The sequence below is a fragment of the Leptidea sinapis genome, chromosome 26, assembly GCF_905404315.1.
Source record: "Leptidea sinapis chromosome 26, ilLepSina1.1, whole genome shotgun sequence".
Lineage (NCBI taxonomy): Eukaryota > Metazoa > Arthropoda > Insecta > Lepidoptera > Pieridae > Leptidea > Leptidea sinapis.
In genome coordinates this window covers 6876660-6900324 of record NC_066290.1, presented here as the reverse complement: position 1 = coordinate 6900324, position 23665 = coordinate 6876660, and the positions used below count along the sequence as shown (strand labels likewise).

At 39.0% G+C, this 23665-nt stretch overlaps 1 protein-coding gene across 4 annotated transcripts in view; it reads right to left on the bottom strand.

The window, feature by feature from the left end:
• The window catches only part of LOC126972529 (ribosome-binding protein 1-like), a 42460-nt gene extending 19073 nt beyond the window's left edge, over nucleotides 1-23387 (bottom strand). For 3 of the 4 annotated variants that reach the window (XM_050819353.1, XM_050819351.1, XM_050819354.1), the window contains exons 1-11: nucleotides 23279-23387; nucleotides 22642-23031; nucleotides 20915-21097; nucleotides 19334-19493; nucleotides 15491-15694; nucleotides 13153-13298; nucleotides 11261-11373; nucleotides 10083-10236; nucleotides 6561-6632; nucleotides 4465-4620; nucleotides 805-910 (exon numbers count right to left, since the gene is read on the bottom strand). In XM_050819353.1, the coding sequence (XP_050675310.1) occupies nucleotides 805-910; nucleotides 4465-4620; nucleotides 6561-6632; nucleotides 10083-10236; nucleotides 11261-11373; nucleotides 13153-13298; nucleotides 15491-15694; nucleotides 19334-19493; nucleotides 20915-21097; nucleotides 22642-23013 (1666 nt within the window). In that variant the 5' untranslated portion in view covers nucleotides 23014-23031; nucleotides 23279-23387. The remainder of the gene's footprint in view (nucleotides 1-804; nucleotides 911-4464; nucleotides 4621-6560; nucleotides 6633-10082; nucleotides 10237-11260; nucleotides 11374-13152; nucleotides 13299-15490; nucleotides 15695-19333; nucleotides 19494-20914; nucleotides 21098-22641; nucleotides 23032-23278) is intronic. The other variant, XM_050819355.1, reaches the window with a different exon arrangement.
• Nucleotides 23388-23665: the final 278 nt, after the last annotated feature.

Below are 23665 nucleotides of genomic sequence, written 5' to 3'. Positions count from 1 at the left end.
CCACAGCAAAATCCCTATACATCCTACTGAAATACACGGGGCTGTCGAGATCTCGAAAGAAAGATTTTTTTTTATGGAATAGGAGGACCAACGAGTGATCACCGCCGCCCACACTCTCTTGCAACACCAGAGGAATCACAGGAGCGTTGCCGGCCAAAAAAAAGCGCGTACACCTTGTACGCGCTTTTTTTGAAAGAACCCATGTCGTATCGTCCCGGAAACACAGCACAAGGAAGTTCATTCCACAGCTTTGTAGTACGTGGAAGAAAGCTCCTTGTAAACCCCACTGTGGAAGACCGCCACTAACAGGTTGTAAAAATTCTCACTCGGCAAAGACAGTTACAGTGAGTGCTACCATCGACAAAATTGATTGGTGACCCACTTTACCAATAATTACTTTAAAATCTTAAAAATAGGCTTATTTTTTTTTAATGAAAATGAGTGATGAGACGAGCAGGACCTTCAGCTAATGGTAATTGATACGCCCTACCCATTACACTGCAGTGCCACTCAGGATACTTGAAAAGCCCAAAAATTCTGAGCGGCACTACAATTATTACGCTCTCACCGTAGTCACAAGGGCGCCGTAGCTAGTGAAATTACTGGGCAAATGAGACTTAACATCTTATGTCTCAAGGTGACGAGCGCAATTGTAGTGCCGCTCAGAATTTTTGAGCTTTTCAAGAATCGTGAGCGGCTCTGTAATGGGTAGAGCGTATCAATTACAATAAGCTGAACGTCCTGCTCGTCTTGTCCCTTATTCTCATAAAAAAAAATAGAAATATAAACAACCATTGTAAATACCTGCTTGTCGTTGTTGAGCCTGCCTGAGTTCTTGCTGCGCCAGTTGGTCTGCGTGAAGCGCACACTGTCGCTGTTGTTCCAGCTCTGCGTAGGCTCGGTTCGCCTCCTTAGTAACAATCAATTATTAATAACTTTGTACAAAGGAGATTGAAACGCTTCCATACATTCCTGGGCCCAGGTGATGACAAGATGAAAGTAGCACAATTTAAAAGATAACATTCAAATAATGCATAATTGAAAATTTTGCAAGATTTGTCAATCTAGGAGCTGAGTAATATAAAAATAGAGATATAAAAATGAGGTTATGTCTTAAACTATATGTTGACAGCTGATCTATAGTAGGTTTATAAAATGCCTGGCTGTTAATTGGATTTATCACAAACATTAGCTGGGAATCAACCTTTTTTTTTTAGAAAAAAAAAATACCTTCCTATCCACTACTGTAACGACATTTTTTTGCATTAAAATATAAGACAATTGGCAATTAGATATAATATAGTATACCTAAATAAAAAGATAGTTTTATTTGCTCAGATAAGCATAATATATACCTACTCATTAGCTAATACATGAACTGTAAAACAGACTGCTAGAGACAACTTTCCTTGGAATTCAATTGGGTAGGTAACTCAACGAATACAACAAGAAACGAAGTACTAATAAATGAATAGTAATGACGAATAAACGGAATGATTTGTCAGACTGTCATTGTCAAATTGAAGTTAGCGTTGAGGAACAAGGATTACACTATCGATTTTTTATGTAAATCGATTTATTGGTTATAAAATAATTGCTCAGTTCTGTTTTTTCCTGAGAAAATAATATGTTTTATTCATAATAATATGGTCATTGGAACATAAACTATGCACCTAACTAATATTATTTAAATAAAACAATTGGACCTTAATGTTATTTTAATCGATTAAATATTCATTTGATTACATTTTAATCGATTTTACTTTATTTTAATGTTTTTTCGATTTGTAGATTGCAGAATGAGCTAGTTTTTTGTATTTTACATCAGAAAAAATACCCTTTTTTAAAAGTATATTTCTACTTGTTAACCATCAGGCCCAAAAGTCCCATTCTCCTTTAATTTGTACAAAAATTCATGGACGATGCGCAACTCGAATCCGCGCCTCTCTTGTTCCGTCCGAGCGCTCTTACTACCTGAGCCAACCGTACGAGTGACGCATTGACCATAAATCTTGGAATATCTTATTCAACTCTCAGGTCGTGGCTGTATTTTATATGTACAGGATCGACTTTACAATTGATAAAAGGCTCACTCTTGCAAATCCAAACAGTTTGTATAAAGTGAGTACCCCGCCGTCGTAAAGAGAAAGAGAGGAAAACGGAGTGAGATTATCATGGAGACAGGTGTACATATAAAAATATATGTATGTATTTTTACTTTTATTTTAGACTAGCTGACCCAACAGACGCTGTTCTGTCAATAGAAAAATAATATGTTGTAAGTTTTCGGGAATAATGTAGTCTATAGCCATGGAATATGTGAATGTGTATACAAAAACGTATTTTTGAAAGATCATACCCTTCTACTACCATGCCTTGTCGCCTCTTAGGTGCAGCATAAAGCAATATGTAGCGATATGAAATACACTGGTCTAAAGCAGTGTCGTACAAGTGAGCAAAGCTATTTATTGCTGCGAGTGCTGACTTTAAATCACGAATTGGCGAAGTACCTAGTCTAGAATTGAATCACGAGTGTAGCGAGTGATTCTAATATAGACTACTGAGTGATTGAAAGGAACGAGACAAAAAAAATTTGCTCTCGTGTGAAACATACAACTTTTCACCTCGACTAGCGAGAAAAGTGTTAAAGTTAGTTATAGGTGTATAGATAGTAAATTTTTGTGACAATGAGATAATACGCTAGGCTAAAATGAGTTTCGGAACGCATCGGATCGCATTGTTTATTTTTTTTAACGCGGAGTAATTCGCGGATGTATGGTCACGTGGGGTTGCTGCGAGTTTTGACGTAGCAATAGCGCCCTTTTCTTGCTGGAGAGGCGAAAAATATATTATGTACCCACAATACACATCACGCATACAGAGGCAAAGAAGCACAAGGTAGTTGTTCTATAATAATGCTTGTATTTATATAACATGAGTTATCGAGAATAGATTCATTAGTACAAAACAATAGATTTGGACATGTGTATAATCCTAGAGGCACTTTGTTAATTATAAACCGACTTCAAAAAAGGAGTAGGTTGTCAATACGTCGGTATGGTTTTTTTTAGTTTATAAAAATTGCTTCATACTTTTAGACCAAAAAATTAACCGTGAATGTCCACCAGTTCGCAAATGTTTGAGATCAATGAGAAGAGACGGCATGAAATCCATCGCCACTCTTTTAAATCAATGTTTACAGCTTCATCACTTTACAAATTAAGTATTACGGAAGCAAATTATAATACTCAAACGTCACGGCTTATACGAGAAAGTAAACAAATTAAAAAACAAGTTCTTGAGTACTACAATTCAAAACAATATGTTATGTTTTTTAAATTGATAACCCTCACTTCTAGGATTAATACACAAATAAAATTTGAAAAACAAAATTTTATGAACGATGCGGGATTCGAACCCACGACCTCCGGCGTTCCGTGCCGGTGCTCTAACCAACTGCTCTGCTTCGACTCTCAAGAGTTGAACAAAGCAAACAGAATTTTATAACGAGGCGGTACTCGAACGGTTAGCTCAGTTGGTTAGTTAAAATTTTGTTTTTCAAATTTTATTTGTGTACAACAATTCATACATCAATCAATCACACAAGTAAATTAAAAAAAATGTACGTCTATGGTTTTCTATGGGCCTTATGAGGAAGCTCATGGTCGCTTAGAGGGCAATCGCTATGCTCGGAGTTTCCCTACGAGATCAAACAGAAATGAGGGCTGTTTGTAGGAGAACCAAAGTTACCGACATAGCTCAAATGGTTGGAAACTGAAGTGCCAGTGGCCAGGGCACATAGTTCGATAGACAGATAGCCGTTGGGGCAGTAAAGTCCTCGAATGGCCACCAGGTACCGGAAGACGCAGTGTTGGTAGCCCCCCCACAACATGATGACCGAGGATCTGGTCAAGATCGCCGAAATAGGTTGGTTGAGGGTAGTGGTCGGCAAACTTATTAGCCAAAGAGCCAATTATGAACATCACAATTAAAAAAAAATTGGTTGCCATATCTGCTTGTTTACTAAAAAAAAAGAAAATATGAGTAAGACAGGTTTGCATGTTGTTGTTTTTGATGTTAGGTAAGCATGATTCCTCAATAAGACGACAACTCTCAGTTAACTATTAATAATGTTCAAGCTTGAAGAAGATTTTTCGCATATAAATGTAGAACCGAAAAGGGAATGGACAGCAAACGCGAGCTTTGTCAGCTAATAATAAGTGTCAGTAATGAATAGCATTACTTTATTACATGCGGTGAAAATGAATGAATTTAGCGCGCCATATTTCCTTGCTTTTTTAATCCCGCAATTGTATTTCAAAGCTACGACTATTGTGCAAGTCGCACTTGACGAGCCAAAGAGCCACATTTGCCGACCGATCGTCGTGGAGATGTATGGGGAAGGCCTTTGTCCAGCAGTGGACGTCCTTCGAAGTGTGATGATGATGACAATGGTTGTGTTACCTGCAGCTGCTGCGCCAGGTCTGCGGCGTGCTGCTGCGCCATGATGAGCGAGTCCCTGGCGGCGACCAGCTCGCAGCGAGCCTGACCTGCCTCCAGGGCGCGGGCCGCCGCCTCCGCCTGCAACACCTGCAGCTGCTGCACCAGCGTCGCCTCCGACTGCACACGACATTCATATAATCATACTAGAGCTCCATATTACAATGCGAATGCATAGCCATCAAGGAAGCTGCAGACGCGATACTAAGAAGGAAAATACACGGATATTATATCCGTATTCTATCCGATAGTATGGCAGTACTGACTGCGCTGGGGAGCAACACCTATAACTCAGCGCTGATATACGAGTGTCACCGATCCTTAGAACGAGCTGCCTCTAACAACTGGGTAACTCTGCAATGGATCAAAGGACACAGCGGTTCGTTGGGGAACGATGCAGCGGATGAACTTGCAAGGCGGGGGTCGGAAACGCAAGTGGCTGGCCCAGGGCCAGTCCTCCCGCTACCCTTCAGCCAAATGCGGTCATGGATACGCTCTCTCACCAACAACCTATATGGAACCCGATGGACAAATGTCTCAGGCTGCAGACAGTCGAAAGAGGCGATTCCTGCACTATCGCCCAAACTGACACGTCGACTTATTAGCCTAAACAGACATGATATCCGAATTATGGTCGGCACCCTAACGGGTCACACATCACTAAACAAACACCTATTTACAATCGGCGTTACGGACAGTCCTAAGTGCAGGGGCTGTCTAACCGAAGATGAAACGGTCACTCACGTAATCCTGGAATGTGCTGGGGTGGCCAACCAACGGGCACAAACCTTAGTAAATACAAGGTCGCTCCAGGAAGTCTGCGAACACCCCAGGAGTGTTCTGAACTTCTGGAGGTAGCTGGGCTGGTTGGAATGACTGGCCAACACTGCACGCAAAATGGACCCAATTAAGTGGTATAATTGCGGAAACAGGAGCCCTTTACCAATACCAATACTAGTGGATCCGACAGACGTTGTCCAGTCACGGACACAGGAGTTCACTAACATACACACGAGCAGGAGAATTATATTATATGGACGGAATTGAGAATCTAAATCAATCTCAAATTCACTGGAACACACAAGAAAATCATCAAAATCAGCCGTTTAGGAGCAGTTCAGTTACAACAGACGCACAAAAGAAATATATATATTAGGATGTGAATGAAGCACGACTCGAACCCTCTTTCAGGTTGCGTCCGAGCGCTCTTACCAACTGAGCCATCCATTCGAGTGATGCATGGATCGTAAATCTTGTTCAACCATGTTCATGGAGCCACAACCTTACCAGCTCCTGTGCACCGGATGCCGGCTAGATTATGGGTACGACAACGGCGCCTATTTCTGCCGTGAAGCAGTAATATCTAAGCATTACTGTGTTTGGTCTTAAGGGCGCCGTAGCTAGTGAAATTACTGGGCAAATGAGACTTGACATCTTATGTCTCAAGGTGAAGAGCACAATTATAGTGCCACTCAGAATTTCTGGGTTTTTCAATAATCATTGTGATGGGAAGGGCGTATCAATTATCTGATTTTTATATATAAAAAAAAACTGAGAGTTTAACAAGACGTACCAAGACTTAAAATCCATGCCACATTCGAACGATTGTCTCAGTTGGTAAGCCCTAAATCGAAATTCTCTTCAGTAATGGATATAACATCTAAAGACTTGTACAGTGCATAGACTAACTACTCAATGTACTATGAATGAACCACAGCCGAGAAATGAATACGATAAAATAAATCCTATTTAAATTAAATAAATTTATCCCAAAGCAATTTCTTTAAAAGGTGTGTAATTAAGTGAGTCTTCTGTTGGTTAATGGTAACTACCCTTAATGGTTAAAGTTTCTAACTGTGTTGTTATGTATTATCCAAATGATTTGAGTTCTCTTTTAAACAACTCGACACGTGTTTCGCCTCTACACGAGGCATCCTCAGGACGTGTTGTCTCGCCAAAATCTGGCACGAGGCTGCATATGGATTTCCGCAAAGTAACGCCTACTTCAATAATTTTTTTTGTTATGTATTGTTAAGGTAGAAGTATGATTGTAAATTTACCTCAGATAATCTTTGAATATGCATTTCCATCTGAGCTTGGGCGTCGCCATCTTCCTTCAATTTCGCCTGAAGCTGAAGAAAAAATAGACATGAAAATAAATGTGCGTTGTATTCATATAAGTGGAATCATTTTGAAGGCCTAAAAGGAGTTGTAAAAACAACGTGGTGTGAAAGGGCCTTTAATTTCTCACTACTGCCCACTGACCTCTCCTATATATCACTGGACTGGCGGCTGTCAAAGTGCTTTTGTGCCTGTTTGATATTCGCCATTTTGGCGCTGTTGGCCATGTAGAGATAGTCTGCGGTACTAAAACTATTGAACACAACCTCAGCAAACATCAATAGATGGTGGGAAACTATTTACAAAAAAAAATGTGTTCTTTATACTTTGATTCTTGAAGTATAAATAACACGGAAAGCGAACGAAATTAATTCAAAATGCAAAAATACTTCAGAGTAGTGTACGTTCCTCTGCAGCCATTTGCATTATACGTCAAAATTAGTTCTCTGGACGCTCGCCAGTGGCGCTTCAAATAGTCACAAAAAATTTGCTGTCAAACATATGGAACAGCCTGTCTAGTGGTATTTATACAGGTCAGTGCTACAACCGGTTTCAGGATTGGCAACCGTACTGCCATATTCACTCGTGCTCGTTGTCAACCTAGCTCTCTGAGTCGCTTTATTTTTAAAGCTACCCTCAGAAAGCGCCGCGCCATCATCCGTGGTGCGAGGACGCCGTCACCAGCTCCGATCTCCGGCTACGTAGCTGCCCTTCAGGCTCAGTACCTACTACCCGGCTTCCCACTAGCGGGATCCCCCGGAGAACGGCACAACTGCAGGGAGGGATGTGCTGCTAGCCTTGAGCAGTGAAGTACGGTCCCAGCTCCACCGACGTTGGAGCCCGACGCTATGTCTTCGAAGAAGTCCAAGAAAAAGAAGCCCTCCGTCGTGCGACCACAATCGCCGATGGACACGACGCCTATCGCTTCCGCGCCGCACATCAGCGCAGAACCGCCGCGAGCGCCCGCCGCGTCTAAAACACGCGTTGCGCCCAGCAAGACGCCACAGCAGACCCGCGACGACACGGCAGTCGAGACCATCCAGTGCGCTCCCCTGAAGCCCAAGACCGAATCCCTAGCACACAACATTATGTTGTGTAGCCAGAGCATGCTCAACTTCGCAGTTGCGCACTTTGGTCTGGGGATCGAGGTCGCGGGTGTAAAGGCGGAATACGCGTGTCTGGTCTCGACCGCCTGCCACGCGGTTGAAAAGAAGCTCTCTCCAAACTATCATTCTATTAGTGTCGAGAGCATCCTCGAGGAGATGCAGACCTACAGCGCACCTCCATCGACTTGCAGCCAGCGCTCATCAACAGATGAGCACACCCGTATACGGGCGAGCACACCTGAGATGCCGCCACAGAATACATCCCCAACTACGAGCTTCGCCGCAGTTGCATCGTCTCCCGGCCGCCAAATGGAGACGCAGACTGCCCCCACGGCCACCACCGGCCCCACGGCCGCCGCCACCACCCGAAAGGGAAAAATGCCGACGCTGACGGTTGAAGAAATGCCCGTATGGGATCCATACGGGCATGCAGACCTACAGTGCACCTCCATCGACCTGCAGCCAGCACCCATCAACAGGTGAGCACACCCGTATACGGGCAAGCTCACCTGAGATGCCACCACAAAATGCATCCCCAACTGCGAGTTTCGCCGCAGTTGTATCGACTCTCGGCCACCAAATGAAGACGCAGACTGTCCCCACGGCCACTACCGGCCCCACGGCCGCCGACACCACCCGCAAGGGAAGAATGCCGCCGCTGGTGGTAGAAGAAATGCCCAACTGGATCCAACACTTCAAGATCCTGCGCGAGAAGTTGGGTCGGCCCCCAAATGCCCGCGCTTTCGGCAAAGGGGTCCGTTTCCTGCCAGCGGACGAAGCAGAGTACAGAGTGGTACAACAGTACCTCTCAAGTCAAGAAGAAACCGCGAAGCTCCCCTGGTTCAATTACTCGTTGCCGGCAGATCGCAGACTTGAGTTTGCGATTCGGGGCCTGCCGGTCCACACTGAACCAGCAGATATTGAAGATGCTTTGCGCTCACGGGGGTACAGTCCCGAGTACTGCCGGCGAGTACAAGCAAGAAGAGGCCGGCTAGGATGTATATATTTTATAATCCTGAAGAGATCTCCTGGAATTACCCCCGCCATATATGAGATAACTGAATTACTCAACATGGCGGGCATCAAGGTAGAACCGTGGCGCTCGAAGAAAGGGCCAGCACAGTGCCACCGCTGCCAGGGCTTTCGTCGCACGGCTGCCATCGGCAGCAAGCTTGCGTACGATGTGGCGGATCGCATCCAGCCAAAGACTGCAGCCGTCCGCTGACGGAACCCGCCACCTGCGTAAACTGCGGTGGACCCCACCCGGCAAGCAACACAAGCTGCCGGGTCTACAAAGAAGAGGCTCGCAACAGACGCGCAAGCACGGTTACGCGCACCGGCTCCAGAAAGCCTGTTGCCTCCCCCACGCCGCCCCTCCCTCAGTTCGAGGAAAAAAATGAGGAATATGAAACTACCCGCAGTGAGTTTTTTGTAGATACCCGCAACAACCATGAAGAGTTGTTGCGCCCAGAAAGAAGCGATCCAGAGCCAACCCCACGACCAGAAGACGTGGCGGCAGACGAATCCATACCCATGGCCTCGGCAAATCAAGCCCTGCCTCGAGTGGCCAAAGGAAAAAAGAAACCAAAGAGTACCCGCATAATGGAAAAACCACCATTGCGAAGTGAGGACATAAGTGATGAGGCATTTGGAATGTTGGGCACCTTCATAAAAGCATTCCAACTAGAACACTTAGTCCCGGAAGTCTTGAAGCCGAAAATCCTCGCCGACCAGCTGATCGCCCCGTGTATTCTTCCTACGGGGCTCGATCGCTCGGGACAAGCGGGGGCGCCAACCAAGAAGCCAAATGAAGAAAGTAAAGATGAAAAACGGAAGGAAAAACGTCATGGGGGACGTAAGAACCCCACCCCAATGACCTGGACATAGTCATATCCAGCGCTGATACCTGATGCAGGAGGCTATCGCCTCGATCATCATCCCCCACGCGCCCTTCGGGCGCGCGTAAGCTGACATCACGTGTACCGGTTTCATTTTCGATCGTAACTCAGATCAAGACAGTATTTATTTTATGAAAAGAGACGAGGCGAGTAGCACGTTCAGCTGATGGTAATTGATACGCCATGCCCATTACAATGCAGTGCCGCTGAGGATTCTTGAAAATCTCCAAAAATTCTGAGTGGCACTACAACCGCGCTCGTCACCTTGAGACATAAGATGTTTAGTCTCATTTGTCCAGTTATTTCACTAGCTACGGCGCCCTTCAGACCGAAACACAGTAATGCTTACACATTACTGCTTCACGGCAGAAATAGGCGCCGCTGATGTTGCCCATAATCTAGCCTACCCTGTGCAAAGGAGCCTCCAAGTATGCTATACAAATTGTAGGGTGTTTACCATGAGTTTGTCCTGTGCAAGCACGTGGTTCTCCTCCACGAGCCTCTGCAGGCGCACTTGAGAGGTGTGAAGTTCAGCCCGTACGGCGCTCGCTGCCTGCTCCGCTGAACGACTCGCAGCGGTTGCTCTTCCCCTCTCGGCATTCAGGTTTACTCTAAAACATATTTTTGATGCTAAATGACCAACAACACCAGAGTAATCACTTGAAGGAATGTTTACGCGCTTTTATTGAAGGCACCCGTGTCGTACCGTCTCGGAAACACCGCACAAGGAAGCTCATTCCACAGCTTTGTAGTACGTGGAAGAAAGCTCCTAGAAAACCGCACTGTGGAGGACCGCCACACATCCAGATGGTTTTTTTTTAATGGTATAGGAGGACAAACGAGCGTACGGGTCACCTGGTGTTAAGTGATCACCGCCGCCCACATTCTCTTGCAACACCAGAGGAATCACAAGAGCGTTGCCGGCCTTTAAGGAAGGTGTACGCGCTTTTTTTGATGGTACCCATGTCACGGAAACACCGCACAAGGAAGCTCATTCCACAGCTTCGTAGTACGAGGAAGAAACTCCTTGAAGACCGCACTGTGGAGGACCGCCACACATCCAGATGGTGGGGATGATATCCTAATTAGTGGCGTGTCGTGCGTCATTAATCTGATCATTAATATGGAACAATATGACGAAGAGAATTTGGCCTACGTGACATAAAGCGGCTCCACAGCTTAGGAATGGAAAGGTCGCCCAAGTTATTTAATTTTAATGTAATGATATAAAAAAATAACTCGCTGACTTTACTTGAACGAGCGGTACACAGCCGATCGTGGCAGCTTAGTCTCATTCGAATCTTCAGAAAAATCTTAATTTCTAACTCAACGCTTATGTGCGTCTCGAATTTTTCAAAAGTAAGCTTCTTGCACTTCTCAGTTCTGAGGCATAGCCGTAACAATGTATTATATGTACTTAATTTTAAAAAGATCAGAGGCATATCCGTTTTTTTAAATAAAATATATAAATATAAAGTATTACTACTACAACCGTCCGATTGTAATGCGACATGCGATAGATGGGCGAAAATAATATGATGTAATAAAAGTTTCACCTTGTAATATAATTTAACTCTGTATTTTATCATTATGAAACAGAATGTGATTTTTAAATTCATAAAAACCTTTCCTTACCGTAGTTCTTTCAGTTTAGCATGCAGTGCTTGAGATGCCTCTATTTCGTCAGCAAGAGCCTTCTCCTTGTCGGCCAATTGTTTCTTCAACTTTTGGATGGGATCGTTCGGTCCCTGAGAAACATAAAAGTTATTGTTCTAATCAGAGTCAATAAAATACGTGCAAACTACACAATATAAAGGCTCATCATCATCAATCAGGTGGATAAAGAGCATTATGAAAGGTTCTATGCCATCATATAAAATATTAGCTGACCCGGCAAACTTTTTTTGCCATATAAATTATGTTTAGAGTTAGACCGTTTCTGGCACATTGCAACATTACTTTATTTTTTCTAAAAAAAACGTAGGCTTACTTTCTCCTTATTACATCAGCTAACTGCCAATAAAAGTCCCGTCAATATAGGCCCAGCCATATCAGAGATTAGCCGGAACAAACAGACAGACAAAAATTTTAAAAAATGTTATTTTGGTGTATGTACAGTATTTATATTCATATACATGTAGTAAAAAACGGTTGTTTCAATATTACAAACAGACACTTACACACAGACAGAAACAGACACGAAATTTAATTTTTACTCGAACAAGCGCCTCTCGTGCGCCACAGCGCTGTTACCAACTACGCCAACCGTCCGAGCGACGCATGGTTCGTAAATCTTGGTATGTTTATTCAACTCTAGGGTTGTAAGGTCATGTACAGGATCTACTTTTTCGACGAGCAGCTGATGCTAAATGATACGCCCTACCTAACATTGTAGTGTCCCTCAGGATTATTGATAAACTCAAAAATTCTGAGCGGCACCGTCAGATCGAAATATAAACCACCATTGCTAAGTGTTGCCAAAAAGTAGATTGTGCCCGGAAGCCTACCTTGTATTACAAGAAGATTAAAATGGTTGGTCTTGTATTGTGCTTTTTAAATGCTTTCGTTAAAAAACTATTTTTTTAAGTTTTGGTTCAATTTAATTTTCTCCATCTTGGTTCTTATTAATTAATTTATATAATATATTAGTTACAAAAAGCACGTGAGTTGAATGCACATGTCGGGGCTTGGGGTAAAAAGCGGATTCATCTCCCCCCGGTGTCCGCAAGCCTCACCTTACTGTGTTATCGCGTTAGTTCTAAAGGGATGCAGTGATTTTTTTTTATTTTATATTTTTTTTCCTCTATTATATCTGCAATCAGTCCCCAAACTATGAGCAGATGTGTTGGACGTCTAGGATTTTGTCGTAAGAGGGGTCCATCGACCATTCTTCCATTTAATTTAAGTCCAATTCGTCTATTCTATTTTGCTTGAGTCTCTTTGGATGCTTTAAAGTTAGTAACTTCACTGCCAATGGGTTTGGGTAAATTGCTAGGGGATCTTTGTAATTTGAAGAATATTGTTTAATTTCTTCCTTTATTGTTTTAAATTTAAGTTCTTCATGAAGTTCATTGTTTTTTAGGAACCATGGGGCATTTGATAGATTTCTAAGGATGCCATTTTGGGCTCTCTGTATTATTGCAATGTTCGAGTTGCAGATCCCCAGAGCTTTTTATTTTAATAATAATAATATAATAATATTTTTTTTTAATATAAGTAATAACAAATCCGAGCCCATCAGGTTTCGTTCCAAAAAAAAAATATTCACTATCAAGCGTGAAAAATGTTTTAGATAATAGAAAATTTGTTGAAGAAGGGCAGAAATTTGGAATTTCATTATTAGGTTGAAATGGTAAACTTGAAGTATTGTTTAAAATTATCGACAAACGCATGATTAACGTGATCAATTATAATTAGGTCACATCACTATCGCATTCCTGAACTCTGCATTCAACTCGCGCGCTATGTGTCGTTAAGTATGTGTGTATCTTCCACTCAAAATAAACACATAAATATTGTTTAGTAACCTCAGTCCATTCCGAGTGTTCAGGCAAGGGGTCGTGTTGCTTATTCAAGAGTGTGTCCGTCAAAATCTGTATTTCTGTGCGAGAGAGCGATGCTTCCTTAACAACACGTACTAATTCATTGACAGCCACTCCACCACCTTCATTAGCTGAAAAAAATAATATATTAATCTTAGTTTTATCTATAATTTATTTAATTAAATTGCGTTACATGCGACTTAGTTACTAAACAAAATTGTAGTACTAAATAATTATGACTTAATCATAATAATCATACTTCTAAATCCTTTATAAGGATGTTGAGTAGCTTATTATTCATATAAATAAATAAATGCGTTCAGCTGATGGTGATTGATACGCCCTACCCATTACAAAGCAGTGGCGCTCAGACATAAGAAGCCTCATTTGCACTTATTTCACTAGCTACGGCACCCTTCATACCGAAACATAGTAATGTTTACACATTACTGCTTGTATCAAGCCGGTTTCCTGTGCAAAGGAGCCTCCCATTGGTATTCAAATTAAGTATAAAAACCGGACCAGGCTTAGTTTGATTCAGTTTTTGTTTGAATCAGGCTTTGTTTGAATCAGGCTGATTTTATCATTACCAAACTCTGTTAAAGTACACACTAAAGTGTAATTCTTTAATCGCTTTCTTCAATTTTATTTCTGTCAAGACAAGCATATCTTCGGGAATACTGTTATAAAAGCGAAAACAAAGCAAATGAAATGATTTCTAGTATCAGGTACTTAGCTTGGTAAGTGTAATAGCGAACTTATTTTTGGATTTAACATATTAACTGGCGACACCAAGGCGCCACATCCACGAGCGAGTGATCTTATCGTTCTGACACGTGTCTACCACGTTCACAACACTATCTGTAGTGTATTCATATCTATTTAAATATTAATTATTTATTGTTCATTAATATATATACTGTCAAAGAACGTGCCTTCATACGTATGATATCGATACGACGAATGGCTGTATGCGAGCAAAACGTTCACGAACGAAGTGTAATTGTCCCTACACGTGGAGATTACGAAGACCGTTCGCCGCGGAAAATGGCAGTCGTACGCGGGCGTTTGCTCTGTCATTTATTAACAGTTATTTTCAATAAAACAATTATACAGCGATTCGTCACCGCTAAGCGGATATTTCGTAGCGGGTCATGTCGATACGATAACGAAATGATTGTAATCTCATGGAGATTACAATCATTTCGTTATCGTATTAGGTAGTTAGAAGTCACGATAAATTCGCTCGTGGAGGTAGCGCCCAACATCAACCAGTGTCATTAAACGGCCGTTTTCAATAACCTATCTATCCTTAGTTTAACTTACGGATACATTGCTGTCACCGTTTAATGACAAGATCTTATCTACACAAATAAAAATTGAAAAAAAAAAAAAATTACGTTCCGTGCCGGTGCTCTAACCAATTTAGATCATTTGGTTATAGCACCGGCACGGAACGCCGGAGGTCGTGGGTTCGAGTCCCGCATCGTTCATAAAATATTGTTTTTCAAATTTTATTTGTGTATTAATCCTAGAAGTGAGGGTTATCACTTTAAAAACATAACATATTGTTAAGATCTTATCTATCCATAGTTATATCCAATATAGTAATAGTCCAATGCAACCTGTCAATAGGTTATTGAAATGTAAGTAACCGTAAAAGGATAGATTTGGCTACCCCTAGTAAGTTAAACTAAGGATAGATAGGTTATTGAAAACGGCCGTAAATTACCATGTGTCCGTAGGTATGTTTTTGTACCTAAAGAGTAGAATCGCACGCCTGATTATACAAAAGTTGACAACTATTGTACGGTACTTGCTGATTTTTATTAGGAATCATGAGGGTAGTTGTACGTGCTCCAATATCCGATGACACAAGTCGCGCTTGGGTTGACAAGCGGACAGAGACAATTGATCTTTGCTCGGGCGTGGTCGATAGCACTACATATGTAAGACGTGTTTACCCTGAGTAACCAGTGGTCATCAAGTCTAGTGTTGACGTTCAATACTAGTGTCTACATATAAAACTTTGCAAGCTTGCGATCGCCAGTGACGTTCACCTGGAACACCGGAGTCAGGACCTTTGGAGCTGATGCGCCGCCGCCACCTGAGTGACGTGGGAGTGTTCAAAGGTTAGTGGATTGCATTTACTTCTTTCCTCATGATTCTTGGTTGATTGCAAGTGCCTACATAAATTCATTTATTTAAAGAGCCAAAACCGGCGACTATAGGAAACCTTAATACAGTCCCACATATTATTCCTGAGCCCGAACAAGAATAGCCCGTTGATATTGAAGTTTCAAATAACAATAAATAATCCTACCTATTAGCGACAAGACATTCGGTTCAGCCTTTTTCTTCTTATTCTTACTGACAGATGGTGATGCAGCTGGTGGCTGGCTCACGAGGGCTTGTTTCAGAAGCTTCTCGGTGGTCAATTCACTTGGTTGAGGTACATTTAGAGGGGGGACGATCTCTTCCACCACACTAGCCACTTCTTCAGCAACCTTCTTCTCTGTCTTTTTAGCTGCAGACATAATTATAATTATTATCTTATTTTAATGTAAAATCATAGATCCATTGTGACTTTAATATTATTATTGTCAGCTTGATGTGTTAACAAGCGCTACCAACGTCATGAACTGTCATAAGATATCCAAATTAATAATTACAATCATTTAACTACTGTTAATATTTGATTACTATTTAATATAATTATCACTATAATTAGAAAGAACTATAACAGCATATAATATTTAGATCTTTAGTAAACTTGTATTCATGTCAGTTAGTTGGCACTACAGCAGTGCCAACTAACAGTTGATAGTATCATCACGGTAGACGGTTGTGCACTATATAAGCCAGAGCGCTAAGTTCGAGTGGACATTACATATTGTGAATTCTTAGGGGTAACGGTGCCCAAATTGTATTAAATACAATAATAATTATTATTGGAAACTGTAAAATACAGATATTTCAATTTAAAGTGAGTTTAAATTACCCTTCTACATTATAATTTTTCACCACACTTACTCGTAACATTTTAATTACCTTTTACTTTACTATTAGAGCACTATGGCGGTAATTAGTGTATAAATCAAGTATGTTGACGAAATATAATATTTTCTTACGGTTATCTTAAGCAACTACAATTATTTTTTAACATATGATTATATATATAGATATGATATATGATTATTATATAACATTGTCAAAGAAACAGTACAATATTGTATATTTCTTTATACATGATAATATTCAAGATCAGAATAAGTATTACTAATGTAGGTATTGATCTTGACACTCTCGGCTCACTTATCACAAAATAACAAATCGAAACTAAGACGATTTTAATTAAATTTAGTATACAGGTAGTTTCGGGGGCGAAAAATCGATCTAGCTAGTTCAATTTAAAAAAAATGTAGTTGTATACGTGTTTTGATGAGAAACAGCTACAATAACTTTAGAATACAAAAGTTAATTAACGCCACTATATAAAAGACTATAACGGCCTTACAAATAAAATTGGCATAAAGTTATAACTAATCATAAACCAAGAAAATGTCAAATGTTTACAATTAGACATTTTGCTTACGAATGGTTAATTCGGACGTTTAACGTTTCCCGCGCTTATTTGCAAGGCTGCTTGTCATACGGAAAACTTCAGAATTATCATTTTATTGACGTGTTGTCAACGATATTGTAAACATTTTGCTTATTCTTTGTTTATCATCTGTAACAACTTTATACTAAGTTTATTTGTAAGGCCGTAATAGTTCAGATTTTGGGTGATCCAGAAAGACCCCGGTTCGAATCCAGATGTCCTATTGGTTTTCTTTCTTTAGTTTCTTTTGTTCAAGTTTTCTACATTCATATAAAATCCGAGCAAGGCTCGGTCGTCCGGATATGGTAATCTTAAATGTGTAACAAGAACTCCGCAACTATATTATCTTTCTAGATTAGAATATTACAAGTGACATTATCATTAATTATATTATACTTAAGTAGGTCTATGTTGAATATTCTTGATTATTAATCCATTGAAATTATAAACTCCCTTCAATTTGTGAATTCAGTCTTTATTGACTTGAGTTACAATATGTGCATATTCAGTGCTCATGCATTATTTTGCAATTTCCTGCTAATTACAAAATAATGTATTCTTTTTTATGAAAATAAAGGAACGAGACGGGCAGGATTTTCAGCTGATGGTAATTGATACGCCCTGCCCATTACAATGCAGTGCCGCTCAGGATTATTGAAAAACCCCATAAATCTGAGTGGCACTACCAACGCGCTCGTCACCTTGAGACATAAGATGTTAAGTCTCATTTGCGCAGTAATTTCACTAGCTACTGCTCCCTTCAGACTGAAACACGGCAATGCTTACACATTACTGCTTCACGGCAGAAATAGGCGCCGTTGTGGTACCCATAAAGTAGCCGGCATCATGTGCAAAGGAGCCTCCCTCTGGTAAAATATATATACTCACGGTCTCAGCAATTCTAAAATTTAGATAATAAAATTTTTGGATTGCGGAGGTAAAATATGTTTAAAAAGACGTCAGAAGTTCGACCTTGAAAGGAAGTTTAAATAATTGATATTGTGTAACATTTCGTCTCTGTTAACACAAGTGTGATCTTACAATAATCTAATATATATAAATTACGTGATACGTTGTTTGTCCGCGATGGACTCCTAAACTAATTAAATGATTTTAATGGGGATTACTTCATGGAGTGCAGTTTGGTCCAACTTGAGAGATAGGATAGTTTTTATTTCGATTTGGGACCCATAATTATTTTTATTTCCTATATTTGTTTTGTATGGACACATTTTCTATTAGATAATTTAGTGACGCACGGTTTGACAGTTCTGCTGTGAAACAATTTCATTGTAACAACAGGGACCATTTTTTACGAAATAATACTTGATGTTTGAAATATTATTGCCAAATTCCTATAAAACACATTTTTTTTTATTATCTTCAGAACAACGTCTGTCGGGTCAGCTAGTAAATTATACATCATCTTTCTTATATATATATATTTAATTGCTGATACATATTATTCTATATTATAAAAGCCAACCATTCCACTTTCAACTCATGATCTGTTCTTATTTCTCATTATTCAAGTGTGTTAAAATTCTTTAATTTAAATTTTTTTATCACAAAACCTGTTTCACCTGACTCCTGCTGCCGAATTCCACCTTCACACGCCACACATTAGGATATCATCCCTACCATCTGGATGTGTGGCGGTCCTCCACAGTGCGGTTTTCAAGGACGATACGACATGGTACCTTCAAAAAAAGCGCGCACTCCTTCCTTAAACACCGGCAATGCTGCTGTGATTCCTCTGGTGTTGCAAGAGAATGTGGGCGATGGTTATCACTTAACACCAGGTCACCTGTACGCTCAATTGTCCCCATAAAGAAAAAATATTTTCAACATTTGTGGCCACCAGTGCAATCATCAGATAATACAAAGGAACAAGACCTCATAGCTACATAACTGATTATTTTTCATACTAAACATATATATGTTACCGGCCAAACCTGATATCGAAAATCTGATTTTCAACATGGCAGAACTAGTATAGACTAGGCCAAACCAGTTTATCCTGAGGTGTACTTATTCATGTTAGGCTCAACTGATTCAGCCTAGGCTAAACGTTTTGTCCAAAGGCTGATAGGAGAAACTAGTTTAATCTAGTCTGTGCCGGTTTTATCGTATGGCTTAAGTGTTACGGGATGAATTGATGTCGCTTAGGAAAAACTAGTTTGTCCTTAAATCGGGTTTGGCCGGTAACATATATATATTGTAACAAGGAGTTCTTATCCGCATATAAGAACTCATTGTTCTATGTGGCCCTAAAGATGTGACGTGAAGAAGAACATAATCGAATAGACAGATTGGAGAATGAAGAAAAACAAGAATGGATGGCCTTCGGCCTAATATTTAATATGTTTAATAGAAAGTAAAAGAATAAGAATAACAAAATATATAAGTTTGTTTTAATTTTGTTGAAACGATCCCGCATGTGAGGGAGGACTCACACATTAAAATACACCACACATATTACACTATCGTTTTGTTAATGCTATAGGATCAATCTATGCATAATTGTAATAATATTTTATATGATGTTCTGTCAAATAATACCTTTGCGTTGTTCCTTTGGTGGCTCAACATGCTCTCGGCTTGCTTCCTTCACCGCAGCATCAGAGGTAGCAACTTTGGCTGCAGTTTTGGCACCACTTTTAACTTGCTTTGCCACTTTATTTTCCTTTTTTTCAACAACCTCTTCTTTCATCTCACTTACCTATAACATTAGTAAACATTGAGACATTTTAAAAGAAGTGAAGGATCTCTTCCATTAGTAATAATCTTAATAGATTCAAATATTATACGCTGGATTATTGTTTTGAAATACAGCCAACACACTGCTAAACTAACTTTTTATATGTGTAGGCAAATTGAGTTTATAATAATCAGAATTTATCTTTTTTTTTTTCATTTTGAATAAGCTTTTTTTTTTAATTCATTTATTCCAGTAGCCTTTACAAATTTCATAAGTACAGTCTGCCAAACTACATTAGTAGTTTGTCGGCAGCAGCTGTTGTGGAAAGATAATACTAAGAATAATAACTATACTACTTACAATAAAACTCAATCTACAGTATTAACCTAAAACTACTACTAAAACCTAATGTACAGCATTAAACTTATTTCGTATTTATAAATTGTAATTATGACATAACAATATGATGGTAAGTGTTACACCCTGCCCATTAATAAAAAAATATAAAGAGTGGCAATGAGTTTCTTGCTACTTCTTCTCATTAGCTCAACCCTTTACGAAGTAGCGGTAGATTCAATAAGAAAAAAATTTTTTTTTGACATTCACAAGTGTCATTTCCGTGACCTACGTGAATAAACTGATTTTGATTTGATTTTATTACGCTATAGTTCCACTCAAAATTGCCTGAAACCAAAAATCTGTGCGGCATCACATTTGCGCTCCTCACTTTGACACATTGGATGTTAAGTTTCATTAACCCAGTAATTATACAACCCGAAACACAATAATGCTCTCACATTACTGCTTCGTGGTCAACTGCATCCTGCGCAAAGACCTCTCCCACTGGTAGTGAATATCTAAATAATCTTCATCTAAACTTATATACATACTATATAATTAGCAGCTGTTTAAAGTTAGCGGATCATTATGAATAAGGGGGTTAATATAAAAATGGAGCAATTATATCATGCCTGAATTTACGAGCATGTATCTTTACAAAAGTACTTCAAAAATAATGCAATAGATTATACACACAACAAAAAATTTGTTAGTTTAAAGTGATTTCCCGTCCTCCAGGGAGTTACACTTTGGTAGCAAAGAACAACTAACTGTTATCATGTTAAACATACAAATTTAACTATGACCAAAATTTATGAACAATGCGGGACTCCAACCCAAACTAATACAAATTCTAAAAGCAGAAATACCAACACCTACAACAACTTAAATGCAAATCACTGTTATTTTTATGGAATGATGTGTTCTCCTATAATTGGTAGTACATACAAATGTTTAGTTATAAGGCATGTGTTAGATGTAAGTTAATATCTACAACTGTTGGAGATCCATACAAATAAATAAATAAACACCATCCAAGTTTAGAAGACTAGCAATACATGATAATCAAGACCAAGCTATTAGAGTTGTATTAAGCAACTCACTTTTTCCCCAAGCATTGTTGAATGCATCAACGCGAACTCATCCTTAGGAAGCATTTCTTCAAAGTGATTTGCACCAGCAGTACTATTTGTATCAGTAAGGTTGCTTGCATCATTAATACAACTAGGGTCCTCTTTGTTTAGAAGAATCGGCTTAACCTTAGGATCCTTGCCACGTTTGCGGATCTGCATACATTATATAACCCATGTGTCTTTATCTTATTGAAAACAACTTTAATTACAATATCATGCAATAAGAAGTTATAGTAATTAAGAATGAGCTAATGAATGATATAAATAAATATAGTAATGCAGTAAACTTAACTGATAAGTATGTTTATTAAAGATTACATTACTGACCAATTAATGTTATCATTGAATCAACCCATTTCAAGATGCAAGGAAAAATGAACTCTTTTGGTTCATACATAGTTAAAAACATTAGATTTGCTACACATGCCCAAGATAACTCAAGAAATCCAATTAGACCAGTAGTATGTTATACTTTTTGTATTAATTGAACTGATTTATTCGAAAATTGCACAAATTTATGATTCTTATATAAATTGCAAACAATATCTGAGGTGCCCTTACTTATAAGTGTAAGCTAGTAATGTATCTCTCCCATGCAGATACATGATATTTTTCCTTAATACTTAAACTTATAGATCAACGGCAGCCCTAGGTTAGAAAGAGGATGCTAAAATAATTATTTTGAGGTAAAACTACAATATTGAAGGCACCTTTAATTATTAGGGCTACTCTGAATTAAAATTCAACTATAAAAATAGTGGTATAGTAGGCACCCACCATGAAACTCATAAGACAATTTCTTAATGTAGGGCTGGCACTGATATAGATAAATACTCACACAATCATAATGTGTCTTAACTTCCCATAAGGTCTTAAAGAGTTACATAGTCCAAATATAAAACAAATTTAGCAAAATTAAAATGTTTATCGTTTAACCATAAATTATAACAAAATAGCTACATGCAGATTTGAATCATTAGGTTGATAATAATTTATTGAGATAAATAATATAATATATAATGTATTGTAACAAAACTAAAATTAGATATGTACTTGGCCCCTTGAGTTGCCAACCCTACTATATAATATAGTATTCTACTGTATATCTGAAAAAGGTATATAGCCGTTGTAACTACTATATTTCTAACTCTTCCACAAAGCCATTATTGAAGAGTTGAAGTTGAATATTTTCTATTTCTAAAATGAATAACAGTTATAATAATAATAGTGGTACTACTAGACACTCAGTTGAAGAATGGCAACAAGGTCTTGGTGAAGCAGTTTTTACAAATATTTTAAAAATAATATCATTTTGTCTCTCAATTCAGGCATTATCTTATAGATGATAAGGAGTGTATATTTTCTGTAATATTACAAATGGTGCGATGAGAACAATATAGCCAGTCTAAAATTAATTAAAGCTGAGCTATGTAATGGTATTTTGTAATTTGCAACAATAGCTGTGAGAAATTGTTTAGAAATAAAAAATTATTAATAAAGGTTTAAAGTAGCAATAAATATACTATTTTTGACTGCCAAAGAGTTGGCAACCCTATTGGCACCAATTTAAGACTTTTTTCCTGTTTTTCCAACATATTATGACCATAATATAATCTTATTAGATATATCATTTATACTACAATTTTCTTCAGAATTAATTATTCTTATTTTATTCCCAACTGTAAGGATATACTAACCTTTATGTTAGGTGGTATGTCTGTGGGTACTTCAACAACCACTGGTGGGCAGAACTCAACATGATGCTTTCCTGATCCTCCATCATCCTCCAAACCACTCTCTGCCGGGGCTTCACTTTCAGGCTCACTACCAGTAGCAACTGCAGATTCCTTATTCTTCTCTTTTTTAGCCTTCTTATTAACTTTCTTGTTAGATTTCTTATTTTTCGTCTTGCTATCAGCTAGTGCTAGAAGTTCACTAGTAGCTTTTCGTTGTTGGGCTATTGCTTCTTCATAACTTGTTCCAGATGTAGAGAAGAGACCCATTAAGAGGAGAACAGCTACTCCCGCTACTCCCACTCCGCACAACACAAGCAATGCCTGCAGCTCCATTGGATCCGCTGCATGCACCTATACCACAATAAATTATCATTAAAACATGATTTATGTATTTTTCAATAACAACCGCTTCTTGGTAGTATTTATAAAGTACTACAATCTCAGAATAAACCGGGTTGATGGAGCAAATACACCCATCATCAAATAAAGAATTGGTAACGGCAAAGATAAGCCACGGTTTTGTCGGATGTTTTATTTTAAAACCGAACCGATCCCGAAAATAATGTGATTAGGACTAAAGTAGATAAAACACACTTACCAAAGTTCTTCCCTATGCTGCAATACAGTATGTACTTAACTTAAAATCTCTTCTAATTAATTTAACTTTAACAAAACTGCAAGGAACATTGTTCTTCACAGAAGACACGTAAGCAATGACATATGTCAAAGGTTATTGACACCTGACAGTAGTATTGCCAAATAAATGTATTACCACCGAAAAAAGGAAACACCAAAATAACTAGACTGTGGAACACATACAATCATAAAAAAATTTCAACAAAAAAACAACCGCCTTCAAAAGCAGTATTCCAAAACAATATATATAATGTGCAATTAAAAATATAAAAATAATTGCGTATTTTTTATACAATCTAATTAATTAATCTTATTCTAGTTACGATTATTGTTATCGAATCGGTGTCCT